This window comes from Zootoca vivipara, chromosome 14 (assembly GCF_965207765.1).
Source record: "Zootoca vivipara chromosome 14, rZooViv2.hap1.1, whole genome shotgun sequence".
NCBI lineage: Eukaryota > Metazoa > Chordata > Lepidosauria > Squamata > Lacertidae > Zootoca > Zootoca vivipara.
Genome location: NC_142597.1, coordinates 16,773,023 through 16,791,404, shown reverse-complemented (window position 1 = coordinate 16,791,404; position 18,382 = coordinate 16,773,023). Strand labels below are relative to the sequence as shown.

The 18,382-nt window shown below is 43.9% G+C and overlaps 1 protein-coding gene across 1 annotated transcript; it reads left to right on the top strand.

Moving 5' to 3' along the window:
* The first annotated feature begins 396 nt into the window (after positions 1 to 396).
* DDX6 (DEAD-box helicase 6) lies at positions 397 to 18,334 on the top strand. Its single transcript, XM_035140220.3, has 14 exons — positions 397 to 621; positions 3,541 to 3,992; positions 7,375 to 7,438; positions 8,400 to 8,504; positions 9,344 to 9,473; positions 10,380 to 10,526; positions 10,651 to 10,745; positions 11,163 to 11,285; positions 11,434 to 11,562; positions 12,220 to 12,336; positions 12,814 to 12,877; positions 13,500 to 13,601; positions 15,127 to 15,309; positions 16,496 to 18,334. The coding sequence occupies exons 2-13, from the start codon at positions 3,793 to 3,795 to the stop codon at positions 15,300 to 15,302; spliced, it is 1,452 nt and encodes a 483-aa protein (XP_034996111.1). The 5' UTR covers positions 397 to 621; positions 3,541 to 3,792; the 3' UTR covers positions 15,303 to 15,309; positions 16,496 to 18,334.
* Positions 18,335 to 18,382: the final 48 nt, after the last annotated feature.

Below are 18,382 nucleotides of genomic sequence, written 5' to 3'. Positions count from 1 at the left end.
CCAACTGACAGAGATCTCCTGAAGGACTCTAGACAGAATCTAGATACCCCAGAAGGGAATTAGAGGTATTTTCTTATAGACAGCCTAAAGTGATTTTGAAACTACAGTACTGTAGGCACATTTGACGAGGAGGGGGAGGAGCAGCGTCCATCTGCCATAAGGGCGTAGTAGAGCCTCCATGTACAGGAGCAGAGTGTGCCCCTGAGCACTCGCGTCGAGCACGAGCCACGCAGCTCGGGCCGAGGAGCGCCGGGGGGGGGAGGGGGCGGGCGTCGCCGTTCGAGCACGGCCGAAAACTCCTCAGGAGCCTCTTCCCTCCGCAGACAACGGAGCGGCGCTCGGAGCATGCGCACCCAAGCGTTCGAACGCCGAGGGGGTGGTGCTTCCGGCGTGGGCGGGGCCTGTCCTGAGAGAGGAAGGAAGGAGGAAGCCGCCATCTTGTTGTCGCGTCGCCTCCGCCGCCGCCATAGTCCGGAGCAGACCCACCGAGTGACGGGCTAGGAGATAGGCCGACACCCGGAGCGGGCGACCGAGCGCAGCAAGGCAGGCGCGAAAGAAGGGAAGAAATAAAGGAAGGAAGGAAGGAGGAAGGAGAGAGCGAGCGAGCAGGCAGCAGGGCCGGTGAGGCGCTTCCCCTCTGTGAGGCGCGGGGGCGGCAGAAGATGGGACGCGCGCGTGCGTAGCTGGGCCTGGGATCGGGGCCTCCCTTTTTCTCCTCTTCCTCCTCACACGCCCCTCAGCTACAAGGAAGCAGGGAGAGGGGAGAAAGCGGGACGGCCGACCGACGGGCCTTGACTTGTGGGGCCGTCGGTGGGTGCCCGGTGAGGCCCGACGAAGCGGCCCCTGCTGAGGGACGGGCGGCGGCGGCGGCTTTGTCGGCCTTCAGGCCGCGCCCCCTTCCCCTTCCTTTCTTCCCTCTGCTTCTCGGTCCATGAAAGCGCGCGGAGGTCCCGGCAGTCGCAGCAGTTTCCCTTAAAAGCGGCGCTCTGCGGGTAAAGGGTTCTTTGAGTGCGCCGGGTGGAGGCTGTGGCCCCGCGGGATTCTGGCCTAGATCTTGGTGGCTGCTCACTTGTCCAGCCAGGAACGGAAGGTGGGGAGCTGGTTTTTCCCCCCTTCCCTTTCTCAACCCCTCCCCCTCCGCTTTGCCGACACATAACCAAAATGGGTAAAGGGTGGGAGAGAGAAAGAGACGCCCTGGAACTCACTTGTTCCTTCCTCGGAGGGAAGCTGAAGGGCTTGGAAACCTCCTTCGTAATAAAAATGTTGCAGCCCCGCCCCCCCAAAAAAATCCAAAAGAGGGAAATGATATTAGTGTTGTAGCCAACTAGCTTCTACACGGAGTAGACCCACTGAAGTTGACGGATCTAATCTAGCCATGCCTATTCATTTCACTGGGCCCTTTCTGAATATGAATAGTAATGGATGCAATCCATAATATGCAGCTTCACTCCACAGCCACTACCTGGCCTGGCTGTGGAGAAAAATGTTTTTAAAGCTGCCACTTCTAACACCAAAATTTACTGTTGTTTTTTTAGGGTAGCAGGCCCCTTATTTTCACTTGTGGCAGCTGGTCAGCCAGTCTTAAGACATAGACGGAGGTGGGGGGGGGTGTCTTCTGACCAGTGCTGTAGTTCCAGCAGGGGTTAGGGGGGTGCCTTGTGGGTCTTTTGTGATTCTCTGCCTTGGGCGTGTTGCGGTTGTGGAAGTGTACTACATACACACGCACACAGTGACATTTTGGGCTGGGAATTTTTGGACTTGCCCTTTGGGAAGAAATAGTAAATTAGCTCCTCAAATCACAACACTTGCAAAAGGAGGAATGCAGACTTTTTATTGAGTACACTCTTGCTATAATCAAGCTTGTATCAGCTACACTCTTGAGAGCTTGCAAGCACTTTGGGGATTGCTCAGGGAGGCCTAGAGTGGTTTTTATCTTAGTCACTTTTCAGCAGAGTAGTAAGAGAGCTACCATAGCTACACTGCAATATCAGTAACACAAACATTTCAGAGGCCTCCCAGCAGCTTCTGTTTAGTTTTCTGGTGGTCTGCAGCCTTTCCTGAGTGGCTATACTTTTGTAACATATTCTCAGAGGAACAATTGAGTTTTGAGGGTACATGCTCTTCTCTTTACATGTAACTTCAGTACCAAGACTTCATCATGTGCCATCCATAAAGAGGCTTTGCTTTGGAATCTTTGTAAGCCTGTAAGATGCATCTGGCAAACTTCACTCCTTATTTCTAGTCAGGTGGCTTTAGCTGAAGAGGTGCTCTGCAATTTAGAAGCCAAACTTCCTGCTTCGAGTGCTTGCTTGTGTCTGTGAAGTGCCATAGTTAGGGCTCCCTTTCCTTAACATGATTTGCAAGCATGATTTGGGGCCACTAATTTTATATGTGCACAGGAAAGGGCTTTTCAAAGTCACCCTTTCATAAAAATTGGAGAGAGGACTTTTCACTGTTCCCATACTGCGTACCTCCATTTCATTTCCAAAACAAGTTCCCCTTTAGAAGTTTTTTTAAGGCAGCACACCAGTGTGCAGACTTCATTTGCAGCAATATTTTTAGCAGATAGGAGGTAGTGTAATAAAAACAATACTGAAAAAAAGAAGGCAGTACATTCAGGATATTAAGCAAAATTTTTGTAGTTTTGGAAACAAAGTTTAGAGAGCTTATGGCTAGTTTATTAACAAAGACAATACACCATCTGTACTGGCATCTTTTGCAATGCAGAGTTGCTGGGGAACTAGTGGGAGCCTTTTTGGATGTGTATCAAATTTTCTCATTTTCAAACGTGTGCCTTTGTTAGTCTGTTGCAGCAAAAATGAGTTTTACGGAACCCTCATGACACTAGGTCAGATCCATCAGGACACAAAGGATTCTCTTTTCTACCCACCCCCTACAGGCCCCACTGGCCCCAGAGGGTCCTTCAATGTTTGCATTTGCCCAAGTGGAAGTCCCTTTGCCAACTTATCACTGTAATGTTATATTACGTGGTGGATTAGAGTCCACTTCATCAGATAAAGTTAGTTACTTCTCAGTGGGCAAATTTATATACTGTACATCTGGGTGTAGGGAGAGAAATGTAAACAATGAGGTCAGGTAGAAAGGAATGCAGAAAGCCTAGTAAGTGAAAATTGCATTAAAGTTTAAAAATTCATAAAATTACATAAAATAAGCAGGGTGATCACAATGATAACTTACCATTTTGCTTCGATGTAATTTTCTGGCTTTATTTTTTGTATTTTATTTCTATCTGATCTCAATGTTTCTATTTCTCTCTTTTCCCTTGTGTATATACATCCGCCAACCTGGGAGCACACTCAGTGTGTTTGAAGGGGGCCCTAGTCCATCAAGGCTTCTGCCATAAGAAATTTGTTAAGTCTTTAAGGCACGACAAGACTGTTCATTGGGGGGTTTTTCCTTATCAGTAGTCTATTAGTAAAATAGTTATCCTAATCTGTCTGCATTATTGAGGACATCCTAACTGGTATAGCTTGCAGCAAATAATTAGAAATGCTAACATTATTATCTTATCTTTTTCAGATTGAAGTGAGTGGTTTTTGGATAGAACTCAAGTTTGCCAGAAGACTTTTTTTTTAAGAGAGTTGTTCCACAGTGCAAGTGACTGCTTTACTCTTGAGTGACTTTACAGGTGCTTGCCTGCGTTGCAATAAAAGACTCATATATTGAGCAGGACCTTATTTATCTCTTCATCTTGGAGAGTCTAATAAACTATTACAGTTTCTGTACTCACAAAGTTTTGAAGTTGAAAAAGACATCTTTATAAAGCAAAACATGAGTACAGCCAGAACAGAGAACCCTGTTATAATGGGTCTCTCCAGTCAAAATGGACAGCTGAGGGGCCCCGTTAAACCCACTGGTGGCCCAGGAGGCGGGGGAACACAGGCTCAGCAACAGATGAACCAGCTGAAACATCCCAACACAATCAATAACGGCACTCAGCAGCAAGCACAGAGCATGGCCTCCACTATCAAGTGAGTACTTGCCAAACTACTCAGCAGCCATGTTGGTGCTTAAAGGATGACCTCCAGAGTTCTTCCTGTGAGCCTGTTTTGCCAACTGGAGCAGTGCTTGATACCAAGCCTTAACTGCAATCCTTTCTGTTCTGTTATTTTTCATGCATTCTAATTGTTGATTATGAAATGCCCTCATGTGTTTGTACAGAATAGCCAGTGTTTCCATTGTTAATGAGACTGACAAAATCCACCTTGGTTGTGCTAGGCCAGGCATCCCCAAACTGCGGCCCTCCAGATGTTTTGGCCTACAACTCCCATGATCCCTAGCTAAAATGTCCAGTGGTCGGGGAAGATGGGAATTGTAGTCCAAAACATCTGGAGGGCCGAAGTTTGGGGATGCCTGTGCTAGGCTCTGAGCACTTTGGACTCCATAGCTGCATTAATCAGACCTTTACTAGTGTACTGTGTCAGGTTCTGGGGAGTGTGGATGCCCTGGAGGAAAGCCTAAGTGGTAACATGACAGCAATCTTCCCATACCTGAAAGGCTGTTAAATAGGTGGGGGGAAACACTTGTTCTCTGATGCCCCAGAGGACAGGATTAGGTCTAAGGAGCTTAAGTTACAGGTGGATAGATTTTGGTTGAAAATGAGGAGAGCCCTCTTGATGGTTCTAGCATCGAACAGGGAGGTGGGTTATGTGTCCTACAAATCACCCTTCACCTCTCTGATTCTCTGGAGCTTCAACAATATCAGCAAATACTTAATTGGGATTCTTGTACTTCATTGCTTAATTTGTATCCATCAATGCACATGGTGCTTTAGAGAGCCCTGAGGAGCTTATAATAATAACTAAGCATGTTAAACATATTAATAACATATGGTTTACACAATAATTCAGTATATCTAACTGCAGAAAAGCTTTCCTAATCAGAGAAGCTTTGACTGCTTCTCTGAGTAGTCCAGGCTCCTTGATCCAATAGCAAATGTCTGCAAGCACAGGAACACTATTGAGAGAGCTGTATTAATAATTGAGGCCAGCTACACCAGAGAACAGTGAATCCCATAATCTCAGGAATATTGGACTTGTGCCTTAGAGGTAAGAATCATAATACTGATATTCACCTGGAAACAAGCTCACTGGCTACCAGAGGACTTACTCGGAATTGGTGTTGTGCATTCCCAGTAGCTGACATTGGTGATTATACTGGTGGCTGTATTTGTGATGGACTGAAGTTTCTGCATCATCTTCAACGTCAGCTATACATAGCTGCATATTGGAAGAGTGAGGCTTCCAGACTTGCATAACAGTGGCAAGGCTACTTGCCCCCTTGCCTTATTGGTTGAAACTGTTGAAATGTACTGCTGTCTGTAACTTACACCTAAGAGTCCAGGAGGGAACTCCAGCAATTAACTTATTTCAGAAGAAGTGTGACCCCACTCAGAGCAAACAGTTCCATCTCTTCTCCAGTTCTAAGATCACTTACTATGAGCATCTGTCTTCTCTGGACAAAGTTTGATATTGACCCTCATCTTGACTATTACTAACTTCAGGCAGTCATTTAAGAATTATCTTACCTGGTTCAGATAGGTAAGGAATAGAACCTGGGTAATCTCTCCCAGTGGTTTCCTGTCTTGTACTAATATGGTGGGACAAAAGAGATACATGCAAGACCCCATAAGAGAGCTTCTACAGGAAAGAAAAGCCCTCCATTATCATCACCTGTAATTGCCAAATATGGCAGTAATGGAAGACTGCAATGTGGTCTCCCCAGTGCTTTTTTTGGGGGGGGGGACACAGACACGCAGGAGTACGCATACCCCTAAATATTTTGTGAATCTTTGTACTTTTGTCCATTTACTGTATTTATTTTTCCCGATTTGAACTATAAAATAGTGATTTTCTTGAGTCAAAATGAGAGTACCCCTAAACTTTTTTTTTAAAGCACTGGGTCTCCTTATTCACAAAACGTGTAGCACTTCCAGAAAGATGCCACAATCATTAGTTACAAAAATTGCTGAGAGGTTGAAGAGCATTATTGGAGTTATACTCCCCATGTCATCAGCTATGGTGCTTAAGGCAGTCTGCCTGAAACCACAGCCAGAAGCCAGTTTGATATGGACCTAGATAGACAGCTCCCAGTACTCCTGCATAGACTATCTATAGTTCACTCAACCACTTTGGCTATTGGATTGAGAGTAGCATATTGGCCTAGTTTATGGTAATCCAGGAATTTTTTTAAAGGTGGTCTTATTATAGATTTTTTAGTTTAGATGAAAGGCATCTTTCCCCTAAAGAAGAACTGACTATATTATGAATTGATTACTGGTATAATGTTTATTAAATCTCTTTAGACAACTTTTGTGGAAAGACCCATGACAAAATACATGTCTTATAAAATTTAAAACCATAGTAAAAACAATTGTCCATAAAAATAACAAAATCCAACAGTGGCAGATAACACATTAAAGAAGAGATATTTATTAATGTGCTGTCAAATGCACATGGCGTAGGTTTTTACCTGGCACCATATAGATAAAGCAATTTCTGTGCCAGGTGAGCTTTGGGAGAATATTACCGAGGTACAGAGCCTTCACTGAAGAAGCCTTCATTGAACATTTATTGGAGCTGACCAAATAGATTCATGTCAGTAGGCACCTTCTACAAAAATAAGGGCCCTGTGCCACACAAGGCTTTATGGGTTAAAATCAGAACCTTGAATTGGCCTGGAAACATAGGCAGCTAATGTGGTTGAGTTAGACATGTAGCCTGGTTATCTGGCTGCTGCATTCTACATTAGGTGAGTATGTTGTGGTATGTGAAGATTAAATATCATATTTACAATTTCAGGTGCTTGCTTAACATTTATTGGGTACTTGACTGCATAATGAGGGCTTTGGGTAATCTGTCAGAAGAACTGTGTGTCCCAAAACACAGACTAAGGTGGTGCACTGTCAGTCTAGGGAATCTCGTCTTGCTTACTTAGTAGCTAGATTAAATTTGCCACTATTGCTTTCAGTTAACTCATTCTGACAAGTTTTTAAGGCATGGATTTTGCATCTGCCACATGCATAATATAAGTACAGTATATGGACATCTTCTGACATAGCTGCACAGTATTGGTTTTACACGATTTTAATTGTTAGGCCTTCCCCAAAGTGTCCTGGAAATTGTAGTTTGGCGAGTGCCGAGTATTTTCTGTTGGAGAGCTCTTGTTCACTTCACAGTCCTATGAGAGAAGATGGCTATTAGATGAATTTAAGCCTTGGGGTACATTTGAGGAAGCTTTAGTTTTTCTTTTGTCATGTTCTCTGGTTTGCATTTCTGGCTCTGTGGTACTCTCAGTACAGAGTGGAATGGTGCATCCTATCAGCGGCTGACAAGTCTTATTTTATCACTTCAGACCTGGCGATGACTGGAAGAAGACTTTAAAACTCCCTCCAAAAGATCTGAGAATTAAAACTTCGGTAAGGAGTTCCTAAACCTAGAAAGCATGCAAATATTGGGCTTTAAAAATAATTGAGGGAGGTGTGTAGATGTTTGGACTAAAAAAGGTAAAGGGACCCCGGCCGTTAAGTCCAGTCGCAGACCACTCTGGGGTTGCGGCGCTCATCTCGCTTTACTGGCCAAGGGAGCCGGCGTTTTGTCCGCAGAATCCGGGTCATGTGGCCAGCATGACAAATCCGCTTCTGGCGAACCAGAGCAGCACATGGAAACACAGTTTACCTTCCCACCAGAGCGGTACCTATTTATCTACTTGCACTTTGACGTGCTGTACTAATCACATTGGCTGTGTAGAATGGACCGAAGGGCTTGTGCATGCAAGCAAGAGCATCTTTTAGTACATATTCTTCATGATGAGCAAATGAACAAGAAGCCAAGGAAGCTGCCTTATACTGAGGCAGACTGTCCGTCTTTCTGAAGTTTCTACACTAGCTGGAAGCAGCTCTTAAGCTTCCAGGAAGGGGTCACCCCGGCCCTAACTATGGAATGCCAGGGATTGAACTTGGGAGCTTCTACAGTGGTGCCTCGACTTACGAATTTAATCCGTTCCGAAGGCACCTTCGTAAGTAGAAAAATTTGTAAGTCGAAAAACGCCATTGGAAATGTGATTTCCCATAGGAATGCATTGGAAATGGAAAAATTCGTAAGTCAAAGCAACCCTATCTAAAAATTTGTAAGTCGAAAAATCCTTATCTAAAACCGCCACAGTTTTCTTTGGGATGTCGAGACATTCGTAAGCGTGCGGCCATTACCCCCATTTGTAAGTCAAAAAATTCGGTTGTCGAGTCGTTCGTAAGTCGAGGTACCATTCATGCAAAGGAGGTGCTGTTCCACTGAAGTATCACTCTGCTGCCTGCTTTTATCTGGTACTGAAATTGAATGTGTGAGAGGGCATAAGCTGACTGTTCTACTTTGCTTGATCAGGATGTGACATCCACAAAAGGAAATGAATTTGAAGATTACTGCCTGAAACGGGAGTTGCTGATGGGAATTTTTGAAATGGGCTGGGAAAAACCATCTCCGATTCAGGTTGGTTTGTGTGACAGGAGCAGGTGTAAGGTGCTTGCCTGGTGAATGAAAATTCAGCTGGTAGAGGACTACCGTATTTGAGCTGGATGGTGCATGATATGGTGCTTTAGATTCCTGTTGAGCAAGATGCTTTATTTTGCCATGTTGCTTTCACTGGCACTCTGGAAATATCTAATAGATCAAACTTTATCTAGCTGCTGTGTGGATAACTGAGGTTCCTCCCTCATCCATGTATGTCCAGAGTTCAGGAACGTTATTGTTCAATACAGTTAATATAGAACTTTTCCTGCTTGAGTCATTCTTTTTCAGCAATTACAGACTTCTCATAGCTGACCAACTAGGAGGAAAGCCATTATTTTCTCAATAGGTCATTGGTGTATGTATTAAATTGTTTGTGCATTCAGTCCTTGGCTGTATGGAGGGCAACAGGGAGAAATCTTGACTCGTTGCTTTTTCTGTGACACTCTTACTGGAGGACAAGGCTCCTGTGCTTTGACTTTGGGTCATCCTGAAAACTATATCATCTGAAGAATCTGGAAGCAGCTATCTCTGCCCATTTTTGAAAAAAAAAAACCCTAGCTAGTTAGTTACCTCTGAGTCACCATATTGACAGGTTGAGAGCCCCTCTGTAGCTTCTATCACTCTGCTTGTGAGAGGTCCAGTTCATGATGGTAGACTTCTTGCTTGGGTGGCGTGGTCATGAATGGAAGATATGTGCTTGTTTGCCCTAGGGTCTTAACTAATGCTACATTAGCTCCAGTGCCTCTCCCCCCGCCCTTTGCTCCCAGTAGAGGTAAGCATTGTATTTTCTTGTGCTGATCCTTGTTACTTCTTTTAAGGAGGAGAGCATTCCCATTGCTTTGTCTGGGAGGGATATCTTGGCTAGAGCTAAGAACGGAACCGGAAAGAGCGGCGCCTACCTCATTCCCTTACTTGAACGGCTTGACTTAAAGAAGGATAACATACAAGGTGAGTTGAAGATGGAAAATAAGTACGCCCCATGAGAACTTTGTCTAGATCTTTACATTTCACCCATGGCTGTGTTGAATCCCTTTCTATCTTTAACTTCCCCCTTCACAGATGTCAGGAAAACAAAGCATTAGACAGACTTTCTCAAGGCTGAGAATGCTGCTTTATCCCTGCTTGTTCAACAACACCCCTATAACCTTTAGCAGCACCTGTTAAGAAAGCTGTTCCTTTGATTTATAGAACACTTTTACAGGAAGTAAAATTTGAAGAATTGAACTGCAAACTTGCCCACCCCAGAGTTGTTGCTGAGATTTTCTCTGCATTGTAGAGATAAAATGCTTGAGAGTAGATTTAGTTGATGAAAATTACAATGGGATGCAATTAAGTGTTTCTTGTTACAGTATGCTCCCACCAACTAAGAACATACTGTAACTTATTTTCTGAATCAGTCTGTCTTTAGTTGAATATTTTTGGTCCAACTGGATGCCTCGGGGAAGCTCATTTGCATACCAGGCAAGAGGGTGATAGGCAGCTCCCAATATTTGTTGCTTAGAAATAATTGTTTCTGGACTAGGTGAAAATTCCTTTATTGAAGCTCTCTAAGCTAGTGACTTAAGACTACCACATTAGTGAATTCAGTCAATTAATTGTTCATTTTGTTAATAACTTTTATGTCCTGAGCTTGCTGCCAATCTGTTTCATTGATCTTTGTAGTATAGGTTTTTATGTGTTTTAAGAAAAATTCTCTTTCTGTTGCCTCGATTTACAATTAACACTTTTATTGTATGTCTGTATAGGCTGGGAAGAACAATGGGATTTTTGAAAGTATTGTGTTGAGCTCTTAAAGGGTACAATATATGAATGCAAAAATCATTGGACTGCCCTGAATATTCTTCTTTCTTGCAGCAATGGTGATTGTTCCCACACGAGAACTTGCCCTGCAGGTCAGTCAGATCTGCATCCAGGTCAGCAAACATATGGGAGGGGCCAAAGTGATGGCAACCACAGGAGGAACCAACTTGCGTGATGACATAATGAGGCTTGATGATACAGGTAGGATATCTTGTGATGCTGAAGTGTAGAGCCCTGGACACCCTGGGTGGCATCTGACTGCTTAGTTTCAGAATTCCATCATTCAACTTGCAGCTCATCTCTGTGTGCTTCTGTGTTTTTGCAGTGCATGTGGTGATAGCTACGCCAGGGAGGATTCTGGATCTCATCAAGAAAGGAGTAGCAAAGGTGGACCATGTCCAGATGATTGTTCTAGATGAGGTAATATTAGCATTGTCAGACTTTGGAACCTGTTCTTTGCAAGTTAAAGTAGCAGCACGTGGCAACTCCTGTCCCTTGAAATGCATTTTGAAATCAGGCCTGTATCCTGGTACCCTTGCAAAGGATGATTTTTCTGCTTAAAAGGGGTAGGGGCTGCATGGAAAAATAAGGTCAAGTTGATTCTGGTTAAGAGCTGGGAAACAATGTCTTTAGTGGCTGAGGAAACCCAGCCAGATGGGCAGCGTAGAAATAATAAATTATTATTATTAAATTGTTATTTAGGCAGGCATGTTAAAGTGAAGGTGGAACTCTTATTTGGAACTAGTTGTAAAGACAGTAAGGATCTCTGAACTTTGAGCAAACTTTTATATGTTGCATGAAGACTCCAGTGTTAAATTGGTCCACTTGTATTTGCAGGCAGACAAGCTGCTGTCCCAAGATTTTGTTCAAATAATGGAGGACATTATTCTCACGCTACCTAAAAATAGACAGATCTTGCTATACTCAGCCACTTTCCCTTTAAGTGTACAGAAGTTTATGGTAAGTGCAGCGTTGATTATTTTCTTGGACTGTTGGCACTTGCTACAACATTTGATAAATCCCTCTTTTCTGAATGACCAAAAGAACAACTGTCAGGGTTCCCTGCAGGCTGCATTTTTTCCCAAATGTCAAAATGCTTCTCTTTCAGAATTCCCACTTGCAGAAACCTTATGAGATTAACTTGATGGAAGAGCTGACACTGAAGGGAGTTACTCAGTACTATGCCTATGTAACTGAGCGCCAGAAAGTTCATTGTCTCAACACATTATTCTCCAGGGTAAGTAGTGACATCAGGCTTCCAATTCTGCCCCAAACTATGTTTCATACATGGAATCAAATAGACCAAGTCATATAACTAAACAGTAAACTAAATAAAAGCCATTCATCTTGAAAGCACAGGTCTGATGACTCTTGGAGAGGAAATGAGGGCTTACATGGTGGCCTCTAATGTAGTCCAAATGAAAAGCTGTGTTTGCATATCTGTACTTACTGCTCCCCATCCTCCATATTTTCTCCAGTAGAATAGAACTCTGTGAACGAGAAATTGTCATTTAATATACCTAGTAGCTGTATGCTTCATGTTCCGGACTGTTCTGAAGCTACATTTCTTTCCTGAGTTGGGGCTTAAGTTGTGAGATGCCCAGGAACTATGCTGAACTGAAGCAGCTGCACCACTTGTTCATCTTGCAGCTGGTAACTCTTTTTACCAGAACCATTAGAACTACTTTGAACCCCCTTTCCTAGCCTGATGTTATCCAGATGTTTTAAACATCCAACTCCCATCAGCCTTAGCCAGGGGAGGATGATACATGTGTGGGAAATGTTTGTGCAGTTTATAAATGAGGTGCTTTGCTGTGATTGTTAGTTTTGTCTTTTTTAAAAGATTAATTGCCTTGGAATTTTCAGACATTGAACACTTTACTTTTGCATTTAGCTCCAAATCAACCAATCAATCATCTTCTGCAACTCTTCCCAACGGGTTGAACTACTAGCTAAGAAAATTTCCCAGCTGGGGTATTCGTGCTTCTATATCCATGCAAAGATGAGACAGGTCAGTATGAAGTTAAAAATTAACAAGCACCTGTAGGATTTTAATGCAACTTGGTTCCTGTTACTAAGGGTTGCCGGGGGGGGGGGGCAGATGAGGAGATAGATGCTGTTCAGATGTTCCCTTCTTGCTGCATGACACATTCAAATACTCTCTGGAACCACCTTCAGTTCTGCTACTACTGTACTAGTATGGCACCGATGAGAGTCAGATTGGTACTGGCACAATGGGGGGTTAAACAGAAGGCTAAATTAAGGTAGCATTGGGGTGACCTAGTGTGAAACTAAAAGATAAGAACTGGTAGGGAGGGGCCGGTGCAGCAGTTTTTCCTGCAGTAAGTTGTGCTTTGTGGCATGAATTGTGCAGACTGTTGTTTCCTTGCTGTTTCTCTGGAGTCCCAGAAACGAAAGGTTCCCAGCTGCTTAGTCTCTCAACATTGGGGGATGTTTTGGTGAATAATCTCTTCCTGTTTCTTACCAGGAGCACCGCAATCGTGTGTTCCACGATTTCCGGAATGGCTTATGCCGCAATCTTGTTTGCACTGGTGAGTGCCCCTTTTGTTTTCTCTCTGGCTCTTGTCTCAAGCCTAGTGACTATTTCAATATCAAATTGAAAATAGACTTAGAATGTCTTCTCTGTGCTTCCATTTTGGAAATTCATTAAGCACCTTCAGTCAAATAGGAGAATGCAAGAGGGAAATGGGCATTATTATGAATGGACGTAAGAATGAATAAGGGGGAAAGCAGTTTGGATAACCTCTCTCAGTCCTCCCTCAGCTTCTTGTTGGCTCAGTAGCTATCCCTGAAGAGCATTCACAACTGAATGGTACAACAGTTTGAGTAGCCAAGAACCACTTTGTCCAGATTCTGAATTTTCTTGGTTGGGAAAAGTTAGCTATGGGACAACAGTGTGTATTGTTCATCATAAATATCTCTGTGGCTGTGAAGGGTCCTTCATGGTTAGTCCTTTAAAGAATCCAGTAGCTCTTAACATATCCATAAACTCCACACTTGAGGCTAAAGGAAAAACTAAATGCAAAATTAGTTGTGTCTTGGTTTCCTGCCCTGCTAGTGCCTGTTGGCAGACCATCTTACCACTTCTTGGTTGAGGAGGGCTCTCCTTGTCACTTTAGTCAAATTATCTAAACTGAAAACTTCATTTTTCAGATCTGTTTACCCGAGGTATTGATATCCAAGCTGTGAATGTTGTGATAAACTTTGATTTTCCAAAGCTGGCAGAAACTTATCTCCACCGTATTGGCAGATCAGGTGAGAAAGCTGTGCAGTGAAGAATGACAGTTTATTTGGTAACTTCTTGCCAAATACTGCTCAGTGAGCAAGCAGCAGCAAACTTTGACTTTTTCCTTAATGTTGGAGATCTTGGTCAGATTAGGGTTCTTTTGGTGCACCAGCCACCCCTCTGTTAAGCAGAGCTGATATCATCAAGCTCTTTTCCTTTGAAAAAACAATCCGTGAGCAATATTAGCCTTATTCAGTCACTTATTTTTGCGCAGTTCAGATTGCAAAGAGAGGGGGGATGGGACCATGTGGGTCATCCCTGCATTGATACTACCCACGTGTTGGGGAACATGTAGGCTGTTACTGTTCCAGCTCATGTGGGTTTAGGAGGCTTCCCTTCCTTCAAACCTTTCTACAATATGTGGACAGCATGGGGTGAAACAAAATGGCAGGGGTGGAGCTAATGTGTGGGGTATCGCTATCGCTTATCCAGTGATATGATAGGAACTAGTGTTGTTTCTGAAACTATTCAGAGGAAGTTAAACCAGGGGTAGCTATCATGATCCCTCCAGATGATGTTGGACTGCAGCCTCCATCATCCTTGACCATTGGCCATGCTGGGTGGAGCTGATGGAAGTTGGGAGTCCCACAAAATCCAGCAAGCCTCAGGCTTTCTATCCCAGAGATTAAACAGCAAAGCCTTATTGAGCTCCCATCATCTATGCAGTCTCCTAACCTCCTGGTGCACTTTACAGGGGTCCACCCTTGAAAACTCAGCTGGCAAAGTTGCAGTTCACCTGGTGTGGTAGTGGGTTGACACAGATGCATTCTCTGCACAGCTTTGTTGACTGCCAGTTTGATTAGGAGCACAATGCAGTGCACCAGTGAAGTCCTGCTCAGGCGAAGTTCTGCATGATTCTGTGAACCACACTCCCTGTGGTCCTACCCCAACCCATTACACTCTGAGAATGGGTACCTTTTCAAGAAGAGCTGGGGGAATATTCTGAAGCAGGCTCCCCCCCGCCCCCATCAGAATTGTTGGTTGCCCACTGCAGGTTTGAGGAAGCTTTGCAGGGGAATACCCTAATCTTTGTTCTTGTTTTAATTGCTATGCAGCAATTAGTTCCACAAATAGAAAGTTATCTATCTATTGTAGATAGCAACATATTTCATATGATATATATGTAATCTGTTTGGATTGAACAAGAAAAACAACATGCAAATAGCTTTATTACAGAGATCAAAATGTGAGTGGGCTAGTCTTGCCTGATTCTTAACTTTGTACTTCACCCCTCCCCACAGGGGAATAGTAAAATGCCCTTTTATTATTTTTGTTGAATGTTGAAAATACCAGAATAAATGGGGATGTGAAACTTGAAAGTGCAGCTATACAGGGTGTGGGGAGGAGAACCGGGTGGCCTTTGAGTTTCGTGCTGGGGTTGAACAGACTTCAGCACTGCTGCTGAACCAGCCATGCATTAATTGACATGGGACACAAGCTGCTGCAAGCCTGAGGATTTTCTCAACTTATGTCAGCCGATTTCTCTCCTTAAAGGTCGATTTGGCCACCTTGGGCTAGCCATCAACTTGATCACCTATGATGATCGGTTCAACCTGAAGAGTATTGAGGAACAGCTGGGTACAGAAATCAAGCCCATCCCCAGTAACATTGACAAGAGCCTGTATGTGGCAGAATACCACAGTGAGCCTGTAGAAGATGAAAAACCTTAACTGCTGCGTACGTATTTGACTTGGGGGCTGAAGGGAGAAGCGGGCTGAATTAGACTGTCTCATCACTTCTGGAGAGGTGGCTGAATAGGCCATTCCTGAAGCTGCTCACTTACCTGTCCTATGCATGCCTATGCAGAGCAATGCTACTTGTCTCCGCACTTTGCACTTATTAGTTGTTAATTCCATATATTTATGATGTCAGATAAGAGTTTATAGCTTGGTCATAAGGATCACTGCTTTCTTGTGGCTTTTGGACTTGTGGAGTGTCAGAGTGAGCAAATTTCCTACTTGACTCCTGGATGTACACCTTTCAAAGAGCCTGGGGCAAGTTTACTATTCCCCCCCCCCCAACAGTGGTTAGAGAGAATTTTCCTTCTGCTTTCTCAGGCTCTGCTAGTCGCTGTGAGAACAGACTGAGGGGCAGCTGATAGAAATAAGAGGGGCTGTAGCTCAATGGTAGAGCATCTGCTTTGCATGGTGAATGTCCCAGGTTCAGTCCCCAGGGAAGGACTAGGTAAAGATGCCTGAACTGAAACTTTGGAGAAGTGCTGCCAGTCAGTACTGAGTTGTATAAGACCACTGGTCTGCCTCAGTATAAGGCAACTTCCTATAACCTATATTGTTGACATCCATCTGTCTTGAGAGACAATGGAGTGCACCTTCAGGGGTGAAGTCAAACCGCTGGAGAATCACAGCACCTGCTGTGGCTGCAGAGATGTGTACAATTGTTGGGTGCCTAATTTGTTGGTGTGTGTGTGTGTATAAACAATTTCTCACATGTGTTCTTGCAGGAGTTTAAGGATGTCTTCCTATCAAAGGGCATTCCTGTAGCTCGAAGAATGTACAAAAGAATCATAGAATTGTAGAGTTGGAAGGGACTAAAATGTTCAAGCTTCTTGATTAAGAAGTAGCAGGGAAATATTTTTTTAATTGTTTTTAAAAATACAAATAATTCTTCTTAAAAGTATACAGTACAGAGAAAAAGATTATGCAGGAGGCAAAAAGATTATGCATGGGGAGCTAACCAGGAAGCATCTTTCCTTCTATTTATGCTGCCTCACAGGCAGGCAACAAAGCACACACCTGGCTTTGAGCTGTGATTGCAGCTTTGGCCTACACACCCTACAGCAAAAGTGTCAACTTTCAATGCATTTTGTGTGATACTAACGTGAGTATTTCTTCTTCCTTTCTAGGCTTTGCTTAAACACACGAGCTTAAAGCCCTTTGATCCGGATATGTGATACATTGTTTCTTTCGGGATGCCCTTCTCTTTGTGGGTTTTTCATCTATTTGTTTTTGGAACTATGAAGATTAAAGAGCTGAGTTTTTTTTTCCGTTTTTTAAAAATCTGGCTGTGAGGATGGAAGCAGAAAATAGGAAGGAAATACCTTTGTTTTTCCCACATGTTTGCACTGTGTGCTGACTGAACATTAGTTGCACTAACTGCTGGTTTTAATTTCTTTCTTTGTGGTGGAGAAGAAGAACTCTGAAAAGAGAAGACTCCCAAATTCAAGCTTGACTCTGCGATTTCAGATTCACCCACAGCCGCCTGACTGAGTGCATTTCAACTTCTCCCTGGCTCCTCATCTGTCTTTTAAGCTAAAGAGCTTGTTACTTATTTGTGCAAAGTGCCTTATGCTATAAGACCATTCAGAATATCACCTTTCAGATACAGCCCAAGGAGTCATTTTGGTTCAGGTCAAAGTCTCTCTCCCCACCTCCACTCCCTTCCCCTCTCGCACACAAGCTGGGCCGGGAGGTGACACTTGTCAGTAATACTTTTTTTTGTTCAACTTTTTTTTTTTAATGGAGGAGTTGAGATGCAGATGCAGTTCACCCACTCTGTAAATACGTGTATTTAAACAAAAGAACCCGGACCACCTGGGTTGATTTGAGTGCAACATCGACACCCCAGGAGGAAAGAGCCACTTGCCACCCACCTGCAATATGGAGCCATCCGAAAAGCCCTCCTTGTGCTCTTGTAGAACACTACAGACTGGTTTCCGTGAGTCTCCGTTGGTGGTCACAGCACTTGCTAGGTAGACTTGTCTCAGAGCCGTGGTGTTCTTTCCTTTCTGAAGCGTGTTCCACAAAAAAATGGATGTGTATACTTGTATAAACTCTGTAAATATGTGTTTTTTCTGTTATGGGTTCATATATAACTTTCTTTTTTCCTTTTTTCCTGTTTTAATGAAGTTTGCTGGGGTTAAAGGGATTATAGATAGATCTTGACAGCAGCTAAAGGTGAGAGGGGCTCAGTTTTCTGCAACACTACTCCATGCCAAGCACTATGACTTCAGACCTGGAAGAGATCTGGGGGTGGGGTAGAAGTGTGTCTAGGGAGCCCTTTTGGAGGCATACCTGGATTCCTGCCTACAAGAAACTCCAGGAAGGTGGCAACTGTGCTGGAGGGGGCACAGTCCTCCTTTGCCTTCTTGCAAGACAGAAAAGGACATGCAAAGTGTGGATTTGGGACTAAAAAGAGCAAAAACTGTTGGCCAGTTCCAGAGTTCTTGGATTGGGTTGCCTCTTTCGACTTCTTTTTTGACATTGTCTCAAGCCTGTCTGCCTAGAGACTGGAGCAGGCCAGGGCAAGCCCCTCATTGCCCCTGCCCAAGCCTTTGCTCTCCTATCCCTTCTCTGCTGCAGGTGGCCCGCATGCCTTGATTACAGTAGGCAAAAGCTTTAGGTCCAAGTAGTGTTGCTTTAAATTGTGCCCCTCCCAATATGCTTGATGTTTGGCCTGATCTGCAGGCAAAAGGAGTGAGTATACTCGACCTGTAAACTTCTTAAGAATTCCCTTCCAGCCTGACCAGCAACAGGCTGCCAGGAGGCACCAGGGCAAGCACAGGCCCTCTTTGCTCAGACATAGTCAGAAGCTGCACTTGCCACACCATCCTGCTTTCTTGCCCCGAGGAGCTAAGTTACCCTGATTTCTCCCATGATGGAAAATGACAACCTTACCCAGCCTACTGCTTAGAGGTCTGTGCTTAGAACCAGGTGCTTCCTGGCAACACCTTTCAAAGTGAAAATGTTTTGTCTAGTAACTCCACAGTAACGTAGCAGAAGCTGCACTAAAG